General features: G+C 47.3%; 1 protein-coding gene across 1 annotated transcript in view; it reads right to left on the bottom strand.

The window, feature by feature from the left end:
• The window catches only part of LOC129840305 (protein diaphanous homolog 3-like), a gene marked incomplete in the record, with an annotated part of 449,243 nt that overhangs the window by 377,796 nt on the left and 57,382 nt on the right, over positions 1 to 14,065 (bottom strand). Inside the window, 1 exon segment of the mRNA XM_055908106.1 lies at positions 7,830 to 7,862. Within this exon segment, the coding sequence (XP_055764081.1) occupies positions 7,830 to 7,862 (33 nt within the window).

Here is a 14,065-nt window from a genome sequence, read left to right as displayed (position 1 = left end):
TGATATGTTAGTAGAAGGAGATGAGGGTAAAATGGCCGGTGTCCATTTCCCTGATATGTCAGTAGAAGGAGATGAGGGTAAAATGGCCGGTGTCCATTTCCCTGATATGTTAGTAGCAGGAGATGAGGGTAAAATGGCTGCTGTCCATTTCCCTGATATGTTAGTAGAAGGAGATGAGGGTAAAATGGCTGCTGTTCATTTCCCTGATATGTTAGTAGAAGGAGATGAGGGTAAAATGGCCGGTGTCCATTTCCCTGATATGTTAGTAGAAGGAGATGAGGGTAAAATGGCCGGTGTCCATTTCCCTGATATGTTAGTAGAAGGAGATGAGGGTAAAATGGCCGGTGTCCATTTCCCTGATATGTTAGTAGAAGGAGATGAGGGTAAAAAGGCCGGTGTCCATTTCCCTGATATGTTAGTAGAAGGAGATGAGGGTAAAATGGCCGGTGTCCATTTCCCTGATATGTTAGTAGAAGGAGATGAGGGTAAAATGGCCGGTGTCCATTTCCCTGATATGTTAGTAGAAGGAGATGAGGGTAAAATGGCCGGTGTCCATTTCCCTGATATGTTAGTAGCAGGAGATGAGGGAAAAATGGCCGGTGTCCATTTCCCTGATATGTTAGTAGAAGGAGATGAGGGTAAAATGGCCGGTGTCCATTTCCCTGATATGTTAGTAGAAGGAGATGAGGGTAAAATGGCCGCTGTTCATTTCCCTGATATGTTAGTAGAAGGAGATGAGGGTAAAATGGCCGGTGTCCATTTCCCTGATATGTTAGTAGAAGGAGATGAGGGTAAAATGGCCGGTGTCCATTTCCCTGATATGTTAGTAGAAGGAGATGAGGGTAAAATGGCTGCTGTTCATTTCCCTGATATGTTAGTAGAAGGAGATGAGGGTAAAATGGCTGCTGTCCATTTCCCTGATATGTTAGTAGAAGGAGATGAGGGTAAAATGGCCGGTGTCCATTTCCCTGATATGTCAGTAGAAGGAGATGAGGGTAAAATGGCCGGTGTCCATTTCCCTGATATGTTAGTAGAAGGAGATGAGGGTAAAATGGCCGGTGTCCATTTCCCTGATATGTTAGTAGAAGGAGATGAGGGTAAAATGGCTGCTGTCCATTTCCCTGATATGTTAGTAGAAGGAGATGAGGGTAAAATGGCCGGTGTCCATTTCCCTGATATGTTAGTAGAAGGAGATGAGGGTAAAATGGCCGGTGTTCATTTCCCTGATATGTTAGTAGAAGGAGATGAGGGTAAAATGGCTGCTGTTCATTTCCCTGATATGTTAGTAGAAGGAGATGAGGGTAAAATGGCCGGTGTCCATTTCCCTGATATGTTAGTAGAAGGAGATGAGGGTAAAATGGCCGGTGTCCATTTCCCTGATATGTTAGTAGAAGGAGATGAGGGTAAAATGGCCGGTGTCCATTTCCCTGATATGTTAGTAGAAGGAGATGAGGGTAAAATGGCCGGTGTCCATTTCCCTGATATGTTAGTAGAAGGAGATGAGGGTAAAATGGCCGGTGTCCATTTCCCTGATATGTTAGTAGAAGGAGATGAGGGTAAAATGGCCGGTGTCCATTTCCCTGATATGTTAGTAGAAGGAGATGAGGGTAAAATGGCCGGTGTCCATTTCCCTGATATGTTAGTAGAAGGAGATGAGGGTAAAATGGCCGGTGTCCATTTCCCTGATATGTTAGTAGAAGGAGATGAGGGTAAAATGGCCGGTGTTCATTTCCCTGATATGTTAGTAGAAGGAGATGAGGGTAAAATGGCCGATGTCCATTTCCCTGATATGTTAGTAGAAGGAGATGAGGGTAAAATGGCCGGTGTCCATTTCCCTGATATGTTAGTAGAAGGAGATGAGGGTAAAATGGCCGGTGTCCATTTCCCTGATATGTTAGTAGAAGGAGATGAGGGTAAAATGGCTGGTGTTCATTTCCCTGATATGTCAGTAGAAGGAGATGAGGGTAAAATGGCCGGTGTCCATTTCCCTGATATGTTAGTAGAAGGAGATGAGGGTAAAATGGCCGGTGTTCAGCCTGTTATTTAGTTAGTTTTCAGTCTTGTCGTATCATTATTATTAGAGCAGAAGAAGCATGCAGGGCCTGATGCTGGCTGACCAACGACAGACCCGAGATGTATCAGGCTTGGGGTTGTCAGACAGACAGACTCCCTTCATCCAAATCCCTCTGAAGTCTGGCTAATGTACATCAGTAGTACCAAGTACAACAACCCTAAAGCCCACCACTATCAGTCACCCCGTCTGTCTCCGCTAGAGTGCACTCAACGCTGGGCCCTGTGACTAGTGTGTGTGTGTGTGTGTGTGTGTGTGTGTGTGTGTGTGTGTGTGTGTGTGTGTGTGTGTGTGTGTGTGTGTGTGTGTGTGTGTGTGTGTGTGTGTGTGTGTGTGTGTGTGGTGTGTGGTGTGTGGTGTGTGTGTGTGTGTGTGTGGTGTGGTGTGTGGTGTGTGTCACTCAAATACCCTACATTACAAGACAAAGACAGCAGCCATAACCCCCAGTGTATCCTATACTGACAGTATGATAATACACTATAACAATTAGTGACCCCATAATAATACACTATAACACCTAGAGACCCCATAATAATACCATATAACACCTAGTGACCCCATAATAATACACTATAACACCTAGTGACCCCATAATAATACCCTATAACACCTAGTGACCCCCATAATAATACCCTATAACACCTAGTGACCCCATAATAATACACTATAACACCTAGTGACCCCATAATAATACACCATAACACTTAGTGACCCCATAATAATACACCATAACACTTAGTGACCCCATAATAATACACCATAACACTTAGTGACCCCATAATAATACACCATAACACTTAGTGACCCCATAATAACACACTATAACACTTAGTGACCCCATAATAACACACTATAACACTTAGTGACCCCATAATAATACACCATAACACTTAGTGACCCCATAATACACTATAACACCTAGTGAACCCATAATAACACACTATAACACCTAGTGACCCCATAATAACACACTATAACACCAAGTGATCCCATAATAATACACTATAACACCTAGTGACCCCCATAATACACTATAACACCTAGTGACCCCATAATAACACACTATAACACCTAGTGACCCCATAATAATACACTATAACACTTAGTGACCCCATAATAATACACTATAACACCTAGTGACCCCATAATAATACACTATAACACCTAGTGACCCCATAATAATACACCGTAACACTTAGTGACCCCATAATAATACACTATAACACCTAGTGACCCCATAATAACACACTATAACACCTAGTGACCCCATAATACACTTAGTGACCCCATAATAATACACTATAACACCTAGTGACCCCATAATAATACACTATAACACCTAGTGACCCCATAATAATACACTATAACACTTAGTGACCCCATAATAATACACTATAACACTTAGTGACCCCATAATAATACACTATAACACTTAGTGACCCCATAATAACACACTATAACACCTAGTGACCCCATAATACACTTAGTGACCCCATAATACACTATAACACCTAGTGACCCACATAATAATACACTATAACACCTAGTGACCCCATAATAATACACTATAACACTTAGTGACCCCATAATAATACACTATAACACCTAGTGACCCCATAATAATACACTATAACACTTAGTGACCCCATAATAATACACTATTGCACCTAGTGACCCCATAATAATACACTATAACACCTAGTGACCCCATAATAATACACTATAACACTTAGTGACTCACTAAGTACCCCGGCAATATGATAATTCACCATAACACCTAGACTCCCAAAATATCCCCAACACAGCCACACACTAACACTGTAGTAAGACTGGATGGCTGGAAGGATTTTAAACACTTTAGAGTGTGTTTTTCCCTCTTCTCTCTGTACATCGTCAGCATCTCTATTGACTGTACACAAGGCCTCCACTATTAACAGTCTCTGTTCTGTTTCTGTTCATATACTCAAGTGTGTGTTTGTTTGGAGTCAAGCATCTCTATTGGCTGTACACAAGGCCTCCACTATTAACAGTCTCTGTTCTGTTTATATACTCAGTGTGTGTTTGTTTGGAGTCAAGCATCTCTATTGGCTGTACACAAGGTCTCCACTATTAACAGTCTCTGTTCTCTTTCTGTTTATCCTCCTGATTATCGTCAGTGTGTGTCGTGTTTGTTTGGAGTCAAGCGCTAGTGTTTGAGCTGGGGGTTTAGCAGCGTTCGCTCTGCAGGAGGCATGCCGTGATCACTGCCTCTGATTAGACGATTCTGGTTCCACTCCCCGTCGGCACAAACAGACACAGATCGTCGTCACGCCAATCGATTCACAAGATGGGATAAAAGATGGAAAGGAGAGCGAAGAGGATAGAAAATAACACGGATTTGAAAATACAGCTTTTTTTAGAGCAAGAGGGTTTTAGGAGAGGGGGAGAGAGAGAGAGAAATCAAAGGATTTCACTTGGTTGAAACATTGTTATTGAGGAAGGGAAGGAGGGAAAGGGAGAGGGACAGACACTTGAGATGGAATTTTTTTAATGAAAGAGGGTCTAATAAGAGGGGAGGGAGGGAGGGAGGGAGAAGAGAGGGAGAAGAGAGGGAGGGAGGGAGGGAGGGAGGGAGGGAGGGAGGGAGGGAGGGAGGGAGGGAGGGAGGGAGGGAGGGAGGGAGGGAGGGAGGGAGGGAGGGAGGGAGGGAGGGAGGCTGAATGAAATTCCAGCAGCATTTCAAGGCCGGCGATGATGGAGTCGTAGCCAGCGGGCCGTCAGTGGATTGGATCGGGCTAAGCATCACCTGCTGCACTGTGTTGTACAGAAAGACGTTGCTGGGTACTACGGATCAACAATACATGCATCTACTATGGACAAGGCGTTATTAAATAGCAGTCACGTGGAACAGTGCTGACCTAACAGGGGGAGAGGGTCTGACAGAGAGCCAGGCTAGAAGGAGAAAATACAGACAAATTGTTGAATCTGTCCTCAAACAAATTGTATTAGGCTCCATGGGGAGTTGACATCTCTATCGTTTTAAAATGTCTTCACTGTCAAAAACAGGTGTTCGTGTACAATCATTTAGCTTTCCTCGGCCGCTTCCCAAATGGCACCCTATTACCTGAATACTGTAGTGCACTACTTTTGACCAGAGCCTTACTATGAGCCTAGGGTCAAAAGTAGGGCACTACATAGGGAATAGGGTGCCATTTGAACTCATAAACCAACGCTCAGCACTGCGACCGCCGACCACCTGATTCTATAAGTCACGCTTCCCCTCCAGCGGAACAGGACATGACATGGGAAGGGTCCACTCCAATGTCAGGCTTCACACTCAAACTGATCTGCATATCACAAACCCTGACTGACACCATATGCATTCTGTTAGATGCTCGTCAATGGAAATAACATGGCTGTCGGGGTTCATTCAAACAGACGGGAGAGAGACGCAGGCAGGTGGGAGGGAGAGAGACGCAGGCAGGCGGGAGGGAGAGAGAGAGACGCAGGCAGGCGGGAGGGAGAGAGAGACGCAGGCAGGCGGGAGAGAGAGAGAGAGACGCAGGCAGGCGGGAGAGAGAGAGACGCAGGCAGGCGGGAGGGAGAGAGAGAGACGCAGGCAGGCGGGAGAGAGAGAGAGACGCAGGCAGGCGGGAGGGAGAGAGAGAGACGCAGGCAGGCGGGAGGGAGAGAGAGAGACGCAGGCAGGCGGGAGAGAGAGAGAGACGCAGGCAGGCGGGGGAGAGAGAGAGACGCAGGCAGGCGGGAGGGAGAGAGAGAGACGCAGGCAGGCGGGAGGGAGAGAGAGAGACGCAGGCAGGCGGGAGGGAGAGAGAGAGACGCAGGCAGGCGGGAGGGAGAGAGAGAGACGCAGGCAGGCGGGAGGGAGAGAGAGAGACGCAGGCAGGCGGGAGAGAGAGAGAGACGCAGGCAGGCGGGAGGGAGAGAGAGACGCAGGCAGGCGGGAGGGAGAGAGAGACGCAGGCAGGCGGGAGGGAGAGAGAGACGCAGGCAGGCGGGAGAGAGAGAGACGCAGGCAGGCGGGAGGGAGAGAGAGACGCAGGCAGGCGGGAGGGAGAGAGAGACGCAGGCAGGCGGGAGAGAGAGAGAGACGCAGGCAGGCGGGAGGGAGAGAGAGAGAGACGCAGGCAGGCGGGAGGGAGAGAGAGAGAGACGCAGGCAGGCGGGAGGGAGAGAGCGAGAGAGACGCAGGCAGGCGGGAGGGAGAGAGAGAGAGAGACGCAGGCAGGCGGGAGAGAGAGACGCAGGCAGGCGGGAGAGAGAGAGACGCAGGCAGGCGGGAGAGAGAGACGCAGGCAGGCGAGAGAGAGAGAGAGACGCAGGCAGGCGGGAGAGAGAGAGAGACGCAGGCAGGCGGGAGAGAGAGAGAGAGAGAGACGCAGGCAGGCGGGAGAGAGAGAGACGCAGGCAGGCGGGAGAGAGAGAGACGCAGGCAGGCGGGAGAGAGAGAGAGACGCAGGCAGGCGGGAGAGAGAGAGAGACGCAGGCAGGCGGGAGAGAGAGAGAGACGCAGGCAGGCGGGAGAGAGAGAGAGACGCAGGCAGGCGGGAGAGAGAGAGAGACGCAGGCAGGCGGGAGAGAGAGAGAGACGCAGGCAGGCGGGAGAGAGAGAGAGACGCAGGCAGGCGGGAGAGAGAGAGAGACGCAGGCAGGCGGGAGAGAGAGAGAGACGCAGGCAGGCGGGAGAGAGAGAGAGACGCAGGCAGGCGGGAGAGAGAGACGCAGGCAGGCGGGAGAGAGAGAGAGACGCAGGCAGGCGGGAGAGAGAGAGAGACGCAGGCAGGCGGGAGAGAGAGAGACACAGGCAGGCGGGAGAGAGAGAGACGCAGGCAGGCGGGAGAGAGAGAGACGCAGGCAGGCGGGAGAGAGAGAGACGCAGGCGGGAGGGAGAGAGACGCAGGCAGGCGAGAGAGAGAGACGCAGGCAGGCGGGAGGGAGAGAGACGCAGGCAGGCGGGAGGGAGAGAGGCAGGCGGGCGGGAGGGAGAGAGAGAGACGCAGGCAGGCGGGAGAGAGAGAGAGACGCAGGCAGGCGGGAGAGAGAGAGAGACGCAGGCAGGCGGGAGGGAGAGAGAGACGCAGGCAGGCGGGAGGGAGAGAGAGAGACGCAGGCAGGCGGGAGGGAGAGAGAGAGACGAAGGCAGGCGGGAGGGAGAGAGAGAGACGCAGGCAGGCGGGAGAGGGAGAGAAACGCAGGCAGGCGGGAGAGAGAGACGCAGGCAGGCGGGAGAGAGAGAGAGACGCAGGAAGGCTGGAAAGAGAGAGAGACGCAGGCAGGCGGAAGAGAGAGACGCAGGCAGGCGGGAGAGAGAGACGCAGGCGGGAGAGAGAGAGACGCAGGCAGGCGGGAGAGAGAGAGAGACGCAGGCAGGCGGGAGAGAGACGCAGGCAGGCGGGGGGGAGAGAGAGACGCAGGCAGGCAGGGAAGAGTGCACTGCAGAATGTCAGGAAGTATACTGCTTGTTACCAGAGACACAATGTAGAAACACTACTTAGTTCGTACACACCACATGTTGTTAGCGGAGAGAGAGAGAGAGAGAGAGAGAGAGAAATGTGGGTTTGTACATGAGCCTCCGATGTTAGTCTGGTAATGGGAGCATCGCTACTGTAGTCTGGAAACTGAACAAACATGCAATTAGTAAAGAAAGAGAAGGAAAAGAATGATGGTTATGTACAATAGTACAGACAAGGTGACAGAGAGCAGGAAGAGGAAGACAGGAGACTGAATTCTGGAAGAGAGAAATAAGTAGAGGTCTTACCACGTCATCCTTAATGTTTTTAACGTGTAAATGCTAGAGGTGGTGGGGGAAGAAAAATAAACAAATATCAGGATACGAAACAATTATATATACCGAAGAAGAAAAACCTAAATACAAAATAAATATCTAAATTCAAGATAATCAAGAAGTCAAAAGTGCGTCTCATTTCAGTTTTCAGAGCAATCAAAACAAATTAAAAAGTCAGAAATGTAGCGATTTAATTTCAGTTTTCAGACCAACAAAATCAAGTTTGCAATGTTGCTGAGTTAATTAATATGACGTCAGATCATTAACACGGTGCTGAGTTAATACGATGTCACTCCTCAGATCATTAACACGGTGCTGAGTTAATTAATATGACGTCAGATCATTAACACGTTGCTGAGTTAATTAATATGACGTCAGATCATTAACACGGTGCTGAGTTAACGATGTCCCTCCTCAGATCATTAACACGGTGCTGAGTTAATTAATATGATGTCACTCCTCAGATCATTAACACGGTGCTGAGTTAATACGATGTCACTCCTCAGATCATTAACACGGTGCTGAGTTAATACGATGTCACTCCTCAGATCATTAACACGGTGCTGAGTTAATACGATGTCCCTCCTCAGATCATTAGCACGGTGCTGAGTTAATACGATGTCACTCCTCAGATCATTAACACGGTGCTGAGTTAATACGATGTCCCTCCTCAGATCATTAACACGGTGCTGAGTTAATTAATATGACGTCAGATCATTAACACGGTGCTGAGTTAATTAATATGATGTCACTCAGATCATTAACACGGTGCTGAGTTAATTAATATGACGTCAGATCATTAACACGGTGCTGAGTTAATTAATATGACGTCAGATCATTAACACGGTGCTGAGTTAATTAATATGACGTCAGATCATTAACACGGTGCTGAGTTAATTAATATGATGTCAGATCATTAACACGGTGCTGAGTTAATACGATGTCCCTCCTCAGATCATTAACACGGTGCTGAGTTAATTAATATGATGTCACTCAGATCATTAACACGGTGCTGAGTTAATACGATGTCACTCCTCAGATCATTAGCACGGTGCTGAGTTAATACGATGTCACTCCTCAGATCATTAACACAGTGCTGAGTTAACGATGTCCCTCCTCAGATCATTAACACGGTGCTGAGTTAATTAATATGATGTCAGATCATTAACACGGTGCTGAGTTAATACGATGTCACTCCTCAGATCATTAACACGGTGCTGAGTTAATACGATGTCACTCCTCAGATCATTAGCACGGTGCTGAGTTAATACGATGTCACTCCTCAGATCATTAACACGGTGCTGAGTTAATACGATGTCCCTCCTCAGATCATTAACACGGTGCTGAGTTAATTAATATGACGTCAGATCATTAACACGGTGCTGAGTTAATTAATATGACGTCAGATCATTAACACGGTGCTGAGTTAATTAATATGACGTCAGATCATTAACACGGTGCTGAGTTAATTAATATGATGTCAGATCATTAACACGGTGCTGAGGTAATTAATATGACGTCAGATCATTAACACGGTGCTGAGTTAATACGATGTCACTCCTCAGATCATTAACACAGTGCTGAGTTAACGATGTCCCTCCTCAGATCATTAACACGGTGCTGAGTTAATTAATATGATGTCACTCCTCAGATCATTAACACGGTGCTGAGTTAATACGATGTCACTCCTCAGATCATTAGCACGGTGCTGAGTTAATACGATGTCACTCCTCAGATCATTAACACGGTGCTGAGTTAATACGATGTCCCTCCTCAGATCATTAACACGGTGCTGAGTTAATTAATATGACGTCAGATCATTAACACGGTGCTGAGTTAATTAATATGATGTCACTCAGATCATTAACACGGTGCTGAGTTAATTAATATGACGTCACTCAGATCATTAACACGGTGCTGAGTTAATTAATATGACGTCAGATCATTAACACGGTGCTGAGTTAATTAATATGACGTCAGATCATTAACACGGTGCTGAGTTAATTAATATGACGTCAGATCATTAACACGGTGCTGAGTTAATTAATATGACGTCAGATCATTAACACGGTGCTGAGTTAATTAATATGACGTCAGATCATTAACACGGTGCTGAGTTAATTAATATGATGTCAGATCATTAACACGGTGCTGAGTTAATACGATGTCCCTCCTCAGATCATTAACACGGTGCTGAGTTAATTAATATGATGTCACTCAGATCATTAACACGGTGCTGAGTTAATACGATGTCACTCCTCAGATCATTAGCACGGTGCTGAGTTAATACGATGTCACTCCTCAGATCATTAACACAGTGCTGAGTTAACGATGTCCCTCAGATCATTAACACGGTGCTGAGTTAATTAATATGATGTCAGATCATTAACACGGTGCTGAGTTAATACGATGTCACTCCTCAGATCATTAACACGGTGCTGAGTTAATACGATGTCACTCCTCAGATCATTAGCACGGTGCTGAGTTAATACGATGTCACTCCTCAGATCATTAGCACGGTGCTGAGTTAATACGATGTCCCTCCTCAGATCATTAGCACGGTGCTGAGTTAATACGATGTCACTCCTCAGATCATTAACACGGTGCTGAGTTAATACGATGTCACTCCTCAGATCATTAACACGGTGCTGAGTTAATACGATGTCACTCCTCAGATCATTAACACGGTGCTGAGTTAATACGATGTCACTCAGATCATTAACACGGTGCTGAGTTAATTAATATGATGTCACTCCTCAGATCATTAACACGGTGCTGAGTTAATACGATGTCACTCCTCAGATCATTAACATGGTGCTGAGTTAATACGATGTCACTCCTCAGATCATTAACACGGTGCTGAGTTAATACGATGTCACTCCTCAGATCATTAACACGGTGCTGAGTTAATACGATGTCACTCCTCAGATCATTAACATGGTGCTGAGTTAATACGATGTCACTCCTCAGATCATTAACACGGTGCTGAGTTAATACGATGTCACTCAGATCATTAACACGGTGCTGAGTTAATACGATGTCCCTCCTCAGATCATTAGCACGGTGCTGAGTTAATACGATGTCACTCCCCAGATCATTAACACGGTGCTGAGTTAATACGATGTCACTCCTCAGATCATTAACACGGTGCTGAGTTAATACGATGTCACTCCTCAGATCATTAACACGGTGCTGAGTTAATACGATGTCACTCCTCAGATCATTAGCACGGTGCTGAGTTAATACGATGTCACTCCTCAGATCATTAACACGGTGCTGAGTTAATACGATGTCCCTCAGATCATTAACACGGTGCTGAGTTAATACGATGTCACTCCTCAGATCATTAACACGGTGCTGAGTTAATACGATGTCACTCCTCAGATCATTAACACGGTGCTGAGTTAATACGATGTCACTCCTCAGATCATTAACACGGTGCTGAGTTAATACGATGTCACTCCTCAGATCATTAACACGGTGCTGAGTTAATACGATGTCACTCCTCAGATCATTAGCACGGTGCTGAGTTAATACGATGTCACTCCTCAGATCATTAACACGGTGCTGAGTTAATACGATGTCACTCCTCAGATCATTAACACGGTGCTGAGTTAATACGATGTCCCTCCTCAGATCATTAACACGGTGCTGAGTTAATACGATGTCACTCCTCAGATCATTAACACGGTGCTGAGTTAATACGATGTCACTCCCCAGATCATTAACACGGTGCTGAGTTAATACGATGTCACTCCTCAGATCATTAACACGGTGCTGAGTTAATACGATGTCACTCCTCAGATCATTAACACGGTGCTGAGTTAATGATGTCACTCCTCAGATCATTAACACGGTGCTGGGTTAATACGATGTCACTCCCCAGATCATTAACACGGTGCTGAGTTAATACGATGTCACTCCCCAGATCATTAACACGGTGCTGAGTTAATACGATGTCACTCCTCAGATCATTAACACGGTGCTGAGTTAATACGATGTCACTCCTCAGATCATTAACACGATGCTGAGTTAATACGATGTCACTCCTCAGATCATTAACAGCACGGTGCTGAGTTAATACGATGTCACTCCTCAGATCATTAACAGCACGGTGCTGAGTTAATACGATGTCACTCCTCAGATCATTAACAGCACGGTGCTGAGTTAATACGATGTCACTCCTCAGATCATTAACAGCATGGGCCTAGAACAGAGCCTTGGAAGAACACCAGTAGAGAGAACAGGAAGGCCTAGAACCGAGCCCTGGGGAACACCAGTAGAGAGGGCCTAGAACCGAGCCCTGGGGAACACCAGTAGAGAGGGCCTAGAACCGAGCCCTGGGGAACACCAGTAGAGAGGGCCTAGAACCGAGCCCTGGGGAACACCAGTAGAGAGAACAGGAGGGCCTAGAACCGAGCCCTGGGGAACACCGGTAGAGAGAACAGGAGGGCCTAGAACCGAGCCCTGGGGAACACCAGTAGAGAGTGATCACTGCCTCTGATTAGACGAATCTGTAATTAGGAGGACAAAGTTGTTTACAAAAAGCATAAGAAAAAAAAGTTGACAAAAAGCTGTTAAGACAAAAATAGTCCAAGTAAAAACTAGAGAAACATCATCCGCCAGGCTCCAGAGCATTAATCTTGGACCCAGTTTGGCCCTGTAGGATGAATAAGGCATGTAAATGTGGAGCTCGATTACCTGGCTGCTGTGAGCCACAGTGAGTACAGAGGACATTCTCCGCTAGGTTAAACCCTGATTTCTCACTGGGCCTGCAGAGTGTAAACGCTAGACTCATATTCTCCTCGTGGGGAAAGAGAACACAGACGGAATTCAAAACTCCTTAACGCCAATTGTCAGGACAGTGCTGAGGGCCCAGACTATGCTAGCGTGCTACAGAGACCTAGCCTCTGTAGAGTAAGGCTCTGGTGTGCTACAGAGACCTAGCCTCTGTAAAGTAAGGCTCTGGTGTGCTACAGAGACCTAGCCTCTGTAAAGTAAGGCTCTGATGTGCTACAGAAACCTAGCCTCTGTAAAGTAAGGCTCTGGTGTGCTACAGAAACCTAGCCTCTGTAGAGTAAGGCTCTGGTGTGCTACAGAGACCTAGCCTCTGTAGAGTAAGGCTCTGGTGTGCTACAGAGACCTAGCCTCTGTAACGTAAGGCTCTGGTGTACTACAGAGAACTAGCCTCTGTAGAGTAAGGCTCTGGTGTGCTACAGAGACCTAACCTCTGTTAAGAAAAGGCTCTGGCGTGCTACAGAGACCTAGCCTCTGTAAAGTAAGGCTCTGGTGTGCTACAGAGACCTAGCCTCTGTAGAGTAAGGCTCTGGTGTGCTACAGAGACCTAGCCTCTGTAGAGTAAGGCTCTGGCGTGCTACAGAGACCTAGCCTCTGTAAAGTAAGGCTCTGGTGTGCTACAGAGACCTAGCCTCTGTAGAGTAAGGCTCTGGTGTGCTACAGAGACCTAGCCTCTGTAGAGTAAGGCTCTGGCGTGCTACAGAGACCTAGCCTCTGTAAAGTAAGGCTCTGGCGTGCTACAGAGACCTAGCCTCTGTAGAGTAAGGCTCTGGCGTGCTACAGAGACCTAGCCTCTGTAGAGTAAGGCTCTGGTGTGCTACAGAGACCTAGCCTCTGTAGAGTAAGGCTCTGGTGTGCTACAGAGACCTAGCCTCTGTAACGTAAGGCTCTGGTGTACTACAGAGAACTAGCCTCTGTAGAGTAAGGCTCTGGTGTGCTACAGAGACCTAACCTCTGTTAAGAAAAGGCTCTGGCGTGCTACAGAGACCTAGCCTCTGTAAAGTAATTCTCTGGTGTGCTACAGAGACCTAGCCTCTGTAAAGTAAGGCTCTGGTGTGCTACAGAGACCTAGCCTCTGTAGAGTAAGGCTCTGGTGTGCTACAGAGACCTAGCCTCTGTAGAGTAAGGCTCTGGCGTGCTACAGAGACCTAGCCTCTGTAAAGTAAGGCTCTGGTGTGCTACAGAGACCTAGCCTCTGTAGAGTAAGGCTCTGGTGTGCTACAGAGACCTAGCCTCTGTAGAGTAAGGCTCTGGCGTGCTACAGAGACCTAGCCTCTGTAAAGTAAGGCTCTGGCGTGCTACAGAGACCTAGCCTCTGTAGAGTAAGGCTCTGGCGTGCTACAGAGACCTAGCCTCTGTAGAGTAAGGCTCTGGCGTGCTACAAAGACCTAGCCTCTGTAGAGTAAGGCTCT

The sequence above is a fragment of the Salvelinus fontinalis genome, chromosome 41, assembly GCF_029448725.1.
Source record: "Salvelinus fontinalis isolate EN_2023a chromosome 41, ASM2944872v1, whole genome shotgun sequence".
NCBI lineage: Eukaryota > Metazoa > Chordata > Actinopteri > Salmoniformes > Salmonidae > Salvelinus > Salvelinus fontinalis.
The sequence above is the reverse complement of the archived record's forward strand: the minus strand, read 5'-3'. Positions and strand labels throughout refer to the sequence as shown.